At 38.8% G+C, this 10,958-nt stretch overlaps 1 protein-coding gene across 3 annotated transcripts; it reads right to left on the minus strand.

Annotated features, from left to right (window-relative positions):
- Positions 1-392: 392 nt before the first annotated feature.
- Positions 393-10,958, minus strand: csf3a (colony stimulating factor 3 (granulocyte) a). Of its 3 annotated transcripts, none has more exons than XM_082545443.1 (5): positions 10,902-10,958; positions 1,857-2,029; positions 1,243-1,350; positions 1,001-1,147; positions 393-903 (listed from the first exon to the last, which is right to left on the minus strand). In XM_082545443.1, the coding sequence occupies exons 2-5, from the start codon at positions 2,007-2,009 to the stop codon at positions 712-714; spliced, it is 600 nt and encodes a 199-aa protein (XP_082401569.1). In that variant the 5' UTR covers positions 2,010-2,029; positions 10,902-10,958; the 3' UTR covers positions 393-711. The 3 variants fall into 3 exon arrangements, with proteins under 3 accessions (XP_082401569.1, XP_082401571.1, XP_082401570.1); XM_082545445.1 differs by lacking the exon at positions 10,902-10,958 and adding an exon at positions 8,140-10,306; XM_082545444.1 differs by lacking the exon at positions 10,902-10,958 and adding an exon at positions 2,557-2,635.

Consider the following 10,958-nt stretch of genomic DNA (forward strand, 5'->3'; position numbering starts at 1 on the left):
GTCATGGTGAAATGGCACCTCTGTGTTTTTTGAGTTTCAGTAACATGATGTGTGGCCGCTGTCGTTGTTGTCCCTTGAGTCAGAATGATCACATGCTACCCAGCCCAACACATGACACCATACACAAGGCACTGTGGGTCATCTCTTGTCACAGTCATACACCGCTTGCAACACTTCTTAAAGGACATCCGTCTGGTTCAGTAGCGGAAATAATGACAGCAAAGTCCTTATTTCACCCTTTGTTGCACTTCTCTATTAGAGTAGTAACTTCACTGGAAGTTCAGGTTTCATTTTATTGTTTTGTATAATTATGCATGTTTTTTTCACAAAGAGGTACAAATGTTTTTCAGAAAATGTTTTTTTTTATTAAAAAATAAGAAAATACAGACATTATTATTATTATAATTTAAATAAAAATAATACAAAAATATACAATTTTACTCATGTTCTGCTGTTGGTATCGATTAACGTGCCACCAACACCTTAAATCAACTGTCAAATACCTTAATGTACTGCTTTACAGAGCATTAGTCAATTGTGTTAACATTTCCTTAGTTTTAACCTGTGAAAATAAATAGTCCAGTCCAGTTCTGTTAATAAATATATAAATATGAAATGCAAATACAAAAATAAATAATGCTTTCACAGATCAATAAATACCATAACGTACATTTTGGACATGAGCCAAAAGCAAAGTGTGACACTTTTTGGTCAGGACTCTGTCTCCACCTCTGTGCTACGGTCCAGAGTCCTGAGGAAGCGGACCAGGTCCTGAATGTAAGACTGGAGGTCCACCAGAGTCAGGTGTGCTGCCACCTGAAATTCATAATCTGCTGGTAGATTTAAGGGCGCGGAGGGTTTGGTGGGGTGTGGTGAACCTTGTGGATGGACAATTTTTAACATCTAAAAAAGCAAAACAAAGAAAATGATTTTAAGCATTAAGAAGATGCAACATGCAAAAACAATTTGTCAGACTGGCTGCAATTTAGAAAAATTCTACCTCTTTGATCTGAATGGCGAGGTCTCGTACATCAGCCATTAGCTCGGTGACTCTATCTTTGTTTGCCAGCCTGGGGTAGTTTTTGAGGGAGCTCAGCAAGGCCCGGTACGTCTGCAGACCCTCATAGAGCTGTCTCAAACCGTCCTCCTTATGGAAGAGAGAGAGAGAAAAACAAACTGGTCATCGTGTCTGCTTTTAGACTCTCAAAGCATGATGACAGTTCACTCTCAAAGAATGCTTACCAAAGTGACGTTTTCTGACAGGGCTTTGATATGAGGAGCAGAGGGGATGCCAAGCCTGGACCTCATGATCTCAAACTGCGCATTATCTGTGGAGTTCAGCTGCAGAGTCTACGATAAAAGAAATAACATCAAATGGTTAAGGATGTATAGCAGCGAGGAATTCCAAAGCAAACACCAGTTGGAGGGTGGGGGGCAGTGAAGGCAACAGCAGATCGTTAAATTAATGCACTAAAATGTCACATCCTAAAAACTAGACCAGGAATATTTGTCCTGTGTTCTTACAAGATGCTGAGTCATTAAGAGACTTTTATTTGTGGTTTCAGAAATACTCAAGTAAAATCCAGCTGTGTAAAAACAACGAAAAACATGCCAGATGTTGATAACTCAGTTGCCTGTCATCTAAAAACAAAAAAACATTGACAGACATGTGCTGTTTCTTTTCCAGAGACTGTTCATATCAGTCATTACAGCTACATAAACGCATTTCAGATACAAACGCCGCTGACTGCAGGCTCGACCGCGCAGGCTCCTTACGCTGACAGCACATTATCAAACACAAGTCATGACGCAGAAGCTTTAAAGAAATCAGGAAAAACTGCATTAGTGTGTCTCACCTCCGTCTTAATGCAGGATTTGTGTGTTTCGGGGATCGAGAGAAGGATCTTCTCTGTCAACTGCTTGCAGTTCTGTACAATCTTTTGAAATTCCGGACCTTCAACAAGTGCGCTTCTTTCCGGCAGAGGTGCGCTGAGGGCGAACGTGGCCATGTAGCAAGAAATAGCGAAAACTGCAAAAAGGAGAAGCAAACAAAACAAAAATTAAAAAACAAACAAACAAGGCATCAGCGACGTAACATAGAAACAACCCCGATATTCATCCAGTATGCTGTGTGGAGGCAGAGAACAAAAGGCAGAACAAAGCCTCCTCTCAACCGGTCCTCTCTGCTGCAGATTTGGGCATGTCCCCCCTTGGGGCTAAATATGTGCAGCAGTTGAGAACAGCCCGTGTAATGTGAAGCTTGAGCCAAAAGTAACTGCAGTAGATCAGCATGGTGGAAAAGAAAGCCCGAGCAGATGTTTTAAAAAGCACCAGATGTTAACACAGAATAAAAGCCCTATTAATGAATCAAAACATCTGGTGCTTCTAAAACAAACCTGCCTTTCTATCAGTCAGAGATGTCTGCTTGTCCAAAGGCTGATCCTTTGAATTTTTCTTGTAGCTTCCTCTACAGACTCTACAGAGTGTTTTCGCTCTCTGGGGACGATCAGCAGAGAGGAGAAATCAGTATTCTGTAAGGATTGCCTCACTACTCACCAGTCAGAATGTGCATGGCCTCTGCTAGGAAATGCCTTAAAGTATTGACCTCTAGTGAACACCATCAATGATTTATGGTACGCTTATATAAAGCTGGACCGTGTGGAGGAAATTCCCCCAATTACTCATCCGATGGTGTTTCCATTAAAAATGTAAACGTTTGCACTTTAAAAAAAAAAAAAAAATTAAATACAAATTGTTGGTCCCAATAAGTGAGTAGTAATTTAATCAAGTTCACACTAAAAAAAATGTTTTTTTGTTTTTTTTAAGCATTTTTAGCATTTTAGCAATAACAATAATAACAATAATAATAACAATAATAATAATAATAAGTATTATTATTACTATTATTAATATTATTAACAATAATAATAATAATACATTTAGGAACAAAATAAAACAAAAAATAAATAAATAAAACACTTGTTTTAAAAAATATGAAAAATGTTTGAGTCACATTCAAATATAAAATAACTAAATTGAAAAACGGACACAATATGAAATAAATCTAAATAAATAAATAAATAAATAAATAAATAAATAATAATAACAGTAATAATTAAAAAGTAAATTCAAAAAGTCGTAATGAAATTTGTTAAATGGATGGACCTGATTTTTATTTATTTATTTATTCATTTACTTATTTATTGTAACAAAATATTTTTTTAAAAGAAAGAAAGAAGAAAGAAATTTGACAGTTAAGTCATACAATTCCAGAATTACGTTTTAATTACTTTAATTACTTAATTACTGTCGTCCTACAGATTGTGCAAAACTGTCATATAGTAAAATATAAAGGACAGAAAGAAGGAAACGGAAATGAAAAAGAAGTCAGTGAATTATTGCCTTTTGAAACACTGGATTTTTGGGCTGAAAGTGTTCTTTAGTTTTCTAATGTTGTCAGTCGTCATTTTGCCTGTTAGTCCATTGAGTCATCTGATGACGTACCTTTAAAAAAAAAATCTTTAATAGACTGAAACATGTGACAAAAGTAGCTGCCTAATCTGTCAAGAGATGAAGTCACACGTAGCTGCACCCCCACACTGTAAACGTTGTTTTTAGATTTTTATTTATTTATTTACGGTGGTTGCTGTTGCGGTATTTAGGATGATCAAAGTTTTTCCTCTTGTCATTCACACAGCTGCCCACTGATTTGGCGTTAGTGACATCACCGGATTTTGCCTCGTCTGCAGAGAAGAAGCGAAAAGGCTTACAACAGATACAACAGTCCCCCCTGGTGGGCTCGTCTTAGTATATGTATTGAACACTTGCCATGCATCGGTAATATATTAAAAGAAAATATCACGATTCAATACGTTCTCCACATTAAAGGCTACAGTTATGGAATTTAATGCACTTAATTCCAGTGTGTGATCTATCTAATTATAATAATCATATATATCTCATCGTTTTTTCTTCTTTTTTTATTATTTATTTATTTATTTTACAAGCTATTTCAACTGTACATGTCCCTAAGTAGTGATATTTACATGATGGGGTGTGGAGGAGGAGAAGGTCCAGTAAGTGCTGGGGGTCATGTAGCATCTGGGAGTTGCAGGTGAAGAGAAGGATTTTATAGGAGACACTGGAGTTGACTGGGAGCCAGTGGAGGTGTACATGGGTGGGTTGCAGAAGTTACCAGGACTGAGAGAGGGTAAGAAGTCTGTCAGCTGAGTTCTGAACACACTACAGTCTCTCTGGGGCTTTATTAAGCAGACCTAACAACACACCAGTGCAGGAGTCGAGCCAGAAAGTGATGAAGAAAGGACTGAGGGTTTCATCTGCATAGTCTGATGGGTGTCTGGAAATGTTCCTCAGGTGGTAGAAGGCTTTTATGTGAGTGTTAATTGTATCATGTATTATTTTAGGGTTTTTTGTTTGTTTGTTTGTTTTATTGCCAACCTGTTCTGTAAATACATGTTGTTTATCCTTTATTTAAGAGTGCTAAAGGTGGATCTGGTCACCACTTCCTCTGAAGTCATCATGGCATGATGATGAAGTTCTTCTGAATTAATCATGATTACAGCATTAGGAATTCATTTCAAGTTTTTGGGTTTTAGTCTATTACATGTTCTGCAGACCTGACCACAAAAAAGGCGGGAACATTATTACAACTCATGAATCATTAAGATTTGATGTAGCAAGGCATGTGTGAGATAGTTCCCTCATGTACATTTCAGCTCTATCACAAGATTTTATGTTAAGTCATGTTTAAAGTCATACTTCCTGTATCCTTACTGCAGACTGTTGTTTGCACAATCAGACAATAAAACGTAAAATTATTGGTCAGTTTCATTGCCTTGGTTATCAGGTGTGACTTGGAAACATGTCTAAACATCATAATCAGAGTGTAATCACCTCGCAGGTCAGTCCTGTGTCTCCTCTGTAGCCGTCGATAGGATCGGTTCTCTTCCCGCTCTAACATGAGGCACTTGATCAGTCGGTGTAGCTCTGATATGTGGCCATGCTTGATGGGTTGTGAAATAAAGCTGTCAAATCTGATCCCTGAAATCTACACTGCTCTGATCTCCAATCATTCCTCTCCGTGAAAGGAGGCATTCATTCACTGCTGTAATCTCTCTCTACGGCCCAGCAGCGACCTTGTTGGAAACATGATTTGGTTGTAACAGAGGAACAATGTGCTGGCCCTGCACTGGGCTAAGCAGAGAAGGGTTGAACAGTCGTGCCCTGCGTAGTGGAAGAGGATAGATACCTGATGCATGAGTTGATTACACTTTGTATAATATGTCAGTTGTGCCTGAAAGCCTTGTGGTATGGTGAACTTTGAATTATGTTGACAAATGCTCAGCTCTTAATGTAAACGCTGGATCCACGGATGAATCTGGACATACTGTGGCGGTTAAGATGGAATTTTAATTGGCATGTGAAGACATGAAACAGATAGTTCTACCTTAAATGCCTTGAAACCCCTCCAGAAAATGATTAAAGGGCACGATTACCATAAAATGTACAAATAGTTAAAGGAATTAAAGGAAAGGGGTTTTCTTAATATTTTAGTCTTATTCCTGGGTTCAGAAAGCTCTTCTGAATGTAATGATCCTTAAAACAGAATCATTCGCCACTGTGCTGAAAATCCTCATCTGTTTCTGTATTTGTTTTTCCACTAAAGCTAAGGCCTGTGCACTGATTTTCTATAAAGACGGTTGTGTTTAATCAGTTGTTACCGGTAACTGCTTACAAAAGCCAGTTTTAAAGATTTTCATTTCATGTGGATTGAGAAAGATGGTTTGTGGAATCTCAGCCCGTCTGGGTAGATATGCGTTGAAACTAACGAGGTAGGTTCCTCAGAAAAAAGATGTCTGAAGAGGAAAAAAATCATGTTGGAATCATCATCACCATGTCTGTGACGTGACTGACACTAAAACACTTCCCCAACATGAGTAATTCTGACTTTGTCATGACAAAATGTGTAGCTGTCTGTACACACGAACTATGAGGATTTGGTCTATGACTTCCTGTTATTGCATAGACCACAAGTCATTTGTTAATCTCCATCCTGCAAATGAACCATTAGCTTTTCATTATGTTTTGTTGGGCAAAAAAGAGAAATAAATGTGTTACATCTAATTTGCATTTACATGTCAAACAAGAGCATTCAGAGAGCCCAACTCTCCCTGAAGGACCCGATTTCACCTCTTTAAATCAGTTCGAGCTGATAACCAACGGGATGATAAACAACAATTTATATTCGACAATTGTAACCAAAACCTGTATGAACTTCATCACTAGGACCAAGTTTGTGTCATCAACACAGATAAACCTAGTTTTTTCCATTTGGTTGTGGTTGGCCCAATCTACAAAAGGTTTTAATGAGCTAGTTTATATAGGCTAAAGTTGAAATAAAGAACATAATCCAAGGCTCTGGTAGTGGGAGAGGGGGTCATCTGCAAATCAGAAGGTTGCTGGTTTGATCCCTGGCTGTTCTAGTCTGCAGGCTAAATATCCCTGGTCAAGAAACTAACCACTGCTTGCTCTCCGATGCATCCATCAGAGTATGAATGTGTGTGAATGTTAGATAGAAAGCACTTACATAGAAAAGGCGTGTGTGAATTGGTGAATAAGGCAAGCTGTAAAAACCACTTTGAGTGCTCAGAGTGGAAAAACGCTATACAGCAGGGGTAGGCAACCTTTCAGATGGCGAGTGCCATTTAAAATTTCCTCAGAAGTCAGTGTGCCATACGATTGCATTAGCAATAAATTTAATAACGCTCTATATGAACAGTTACACAATATATAGAACCACTTTATAGAATTATATTTGTTTGCAGATGTTGGCAGCTATCAGCGAATAGCTATCAGCTATTTTGAAACAAAAAAAGACATCTTTTATTCATAACAAGAACTCCATAACAGCAAATGAACTGTACAACAGAAAATACAAATGCTATTTATGGTCTCCTCGCAACAATGATAAGAAAAATAAACTAAGCTAATATGGCATGCTTGTTAATACAGAGATACACATGTTAATGTGATCTCTGGTCTCCCACTCAGAGACACAGGTCTCCGAGTGTCCAGCATTCAGACGGCTACCTGAGGACACTCTTCATGTGAGAGAAAATCTGCTCACACAGACATGTAGAGCCAGATACTGTCAATAAGGCCTCTGCAATGTTCTGAAGACAGTTAAACTTGTCAGGTAGTGATGTCCAGCAGGTGAAAATGCAAGCTCCATGAACACACACCTCTATGGATTCCAACTGCTTCGATGTCGCATTAACTGGCATTAACTCAGCCAGACAAATCTAGCTGCTCATTAAAGATTTCTGGTTTGTTCAGAAAATAAAACATTGGTCCACACACCTGAAAGTCCCAAAAATGCATTGTGTCTCGAGTCTATGGATGTATCCGTGTATTTCCATGGTGCTGATGCTGTGCTGAGCAGAAAGCTCCTGAAGCTTTTGAAGTGTTGGAATGTGGAAAGCTAACAATGTCCCTCTCACCAGTTACAAGTTATTTTTAGCCAATTACAAGTTCAATCTGGTAGTTGGGGTTGTTGGCTAAGATACTCTCATTAAGAAGAGGCACAACTAATGTGTCTATGCGAGCTGATTTGCGACGTGCACGGCTGGCGCAGCCATTTATTTTTCGATGCACCTTCTCAGATTAATTCACTGCGTGTCGTGCCCAGGGCTGGACTGGGACAAAAAAAATCGTCCCGGGCATTTTGACTAGAAACCAGCCCACCAGGTATTAAAGCCATAAAGCCTTTGAATGAAAACAAACGCTGTTGTGACAGTGATGTACAGTCTTGTTGGTATATGTATGATTTCTATACATTTTATGTCAGATAAAAACTTTGGTTGTAAGCTTCAGATAATTATTTAATAACAGCCAGACATTTTAAATGAGAATAAGAAAGTATTTCTTTGTGCCCCCCTTTCCCTGTTAATGCCCTACATGGCCCCCCTGGCAAAACTTTGCTAGACCCGCCCCTGCACAGTTACCAGCTGTCAGCTACGTAGAAAAAGGATGCTGGTGTTATTTGTCTCTCAGAAACAGTTCATAACTTCCCTTCAACTCATTCATGTCACCTAAAAGTTAAACCTGTTTCTCCATCACCTGTTCAGCTCTGATGATTCAGTAAGGACATCTCCTGGTTTCATCTTCATGTTTCCCTCTCACCTGATATACAAACCGATATCATGACCAGCAGGTTTTACAGCTGTGGCTCCAGCAAACATCAGCTGATAGTAGAAATTAATATTAAATAAATTCTAACAACAGCTGATCAAGCTTAAACGTGCTGCTGTTGTTTAGCGCGACATCCGGCGGTTTCTTCTTTCTGGTGCAAAGTGGTTGATAAACAAACAAGAGAGAAAAGCCGATCAGCTGATCATTGATCAGTTTCATGATTAAAGTAGCAACAGGAGAGGGAGGGGGAGAGAATGAGAGAAGAAGAAGCAGCTGTGCAGCAAAGACACAGAATAAATCCAGCTTTGTGTCTTTTTCCATCCTAGACAAACTGCGTCCCTTCTCAGCTCAACACGAAACGCGTAATAATTTCTCTGAATGCGGGAGGATTCGTCTTTTTACGGGAGTGTTGGCAACTCTACTAACTAATCTTATGAATAAAATAAAGTTCACTATCAGTAACATCATAGCACCGATCCAGCTGTATAGAAACTCTGTCATGCTAGCTAGTACGCAGTACGAGTTATTGTAACTGACTGTAAAAAGTCAGCACAACGAAAATAAACTCCAACTAAACTTGGTTTATATCTGACCCAGATAGACTGCAGGTCATAACTTCTTACCTGAAGTTCAGTTCACCTGACACTGGGACCAGCAGCCGCCTTGGGTCTCTGCTCCTCCTGCCTCCCCTTTCCCTCATCCACCTGCTGGCCTCCACCACTTGTTAATTTTACTGAATCTGTGGAAGCTCTGCCATAGCCACCACCAAACAACTGAGTTATTTTTACACACCGGCCAGCATCTGGCCAATCCACCACCTTTCATTGTTTATACCGTTACAAAAAAAAATTAAAAAAATCATCGGGCCACCGAGCAAATGCCCGGTATGCCCGATGGCCGGTCCAGCTATGGTCGTGCCATCAGTTAACCCTTCGTGCCTAGGGTTGCTGAACCCTGGTCTACACTGTATATAGTGAAGTCTGCAAGTTTTCAAACAGCAAAATTTGTTTTGTGCCCAAATCATTTTGCAGATCATTAGAATGAAAGTTATTGGCCATGTTTGCATAGCCCTTTTTAAAATGATGCTTTCATGACATTATTGTGTGTCGGGTGGTGGTCAAGGCTATCCAGACTGACAAGTGGGACATTGAATGTCACCTCTCCGGTGGGGAGGGAGCCTGAGATTGTCTAAATTGGAGTCTGTTTTATACCAAATGCAGAAAAGAAATGTTTTAAGAAAGCAATTAAGTTTGTGTTCTAAAACATATGATCGTTTGCTTGCAGGACACCAGGAGAGATGAGTCCTCCGTCACAGATGGTGTGGTCAGTGAAGATGGTCGCCTGCAGGTTCAAGCTCATTGCATCTCCAACCCACATCCACTGCCACTGTACTTAAGGGAAGTTAAAGACTTTCTTCTGCACTTACATTTGGATCACCTCGATCCATGATAGTCATTCAGGCACTAATGCCTGGACTGGAAAGAAGCCATCCTTAAAATATTACAACATTCCAGCTCATGTGTTAGAATGAAAAACAAATGTGTTGTTTAAATTAAAGACTGCATTTGTGACAGAACAACAAATATTTTATTTTGATTATATAAGTAATATAAGTACAAAACAAACTTGTGGTAGGCCTAAACTTAGTTTCAGAATAATTACATCTGAGACTTTGTTTCATTGTAAGATTATAATAGTGATGGCAATATAATTGTTTGTTGTTCAGCAGAACAGTGCCCAGCATGTTGGCCGTTATACTTTGTTGCATTTGAAAATAAAAGTTGGGCTGATTTTAAAATCATTACAAAAAGTGTTGTTAATTGTTTTTAATCATATTCAGGTTACCACTGATAATTGTCATTCTTATTTTCAAATTTATTCTCATTTTGAATATTAATCCAGCAAAAAAATATTTTGAGCATTCTTCTAAGACTAGAATCTGTATATCTGTATAGATGCCCGTACATGCATGCAAAATGTAGTTTTTACTTTCCCTGAACAACACAGCCTGCAGATGGCACAACCTGTATATCTCTGCCTTAACAGAGACGCTTGGATGGTTCCCCTATACCGTCCACTGATGGACACCAGTGCCATCACAGATGTTGACTTTTAATCTGTCAACATCTGTGACAGGTTGAAAGACATTTCTTCTCTTTAGCCCAAAGAGTTTCCACGATTTCTAAAAAGAATTTCAGATTCTAATTGATCAGAAGGCAGATGTTGTATTTCTCAGAAGCACTGCCAAGCCCATGCAGTGATTTCCACCACAGAACCATCTGTTTTTAATGCAGTACTACCCAGTAGTTGTAGTTAATGGTGGTTTCTCCAGGTCCTGAAATTTTGTAGATATAACTTTGTAATTTTTTAAAGATATTTTCTTTTTTGCCCTTGTTAGCACTGCTCAGCTACATTATTTTCTTTAAAAAAAAAACATAACCTGATCTCTAGCAGTCACTGATAAGGTTAAAAAATGACAGTATAGGAAAATGGGTCAGGGGGAACTCGTGCAAGCCAATTTGGGTCCCGCAGGTCATTTTGCTCCCAGTATACTCTAAATAAAATGAATTTTTAGTTAGAGTATGCTATCTACTTTTGCCCTTGTTATTGTCTTTTAAATGCAATCTTCTTTGACTAATAAATTCTATTTGTAATGTATAGACATGGACATTTATTTTCCTCGTACTTACACACTTTCCACTGCAGGGGGAGCTGTGTAACACAAAATAAAGCTGGGACCTTGAAAC

The sequence above is a fragment of the Aulonocara stuartgranti genome (genome assembly GCF_965226115.1).
Source record: "Aulonocara stuartgranti genome assembly, chromosome: 8".
NCBI classification, from domain to species: domain Eukaryota; kingdom Metazoa; phylum Chordata; class Actinopteri; order Cichliformes; family Cichlidae; genus Aulonocara; species Aulonocara stuartgranti.

Excerpts from the sequence above, each read along its gene's own strand:
- csf3a (XM_082545444.1), bottom strand. Across the intron at positions 1,351-1,856 it reads AATCCTGCATTAAGACGGAG|ACTCTGCAGCTGAACTCCAC; the intron begins GTGAGACACACT and ends CTTTTATCGTAG. Across the intron at positions 1,148-1,242 it reads TGTCAGAAAACGTCACTTTG|GAGGACGGTTTGAGACAGCT; the intron begins GTAAGCATTCTT and ends CTCTTCCATAAG.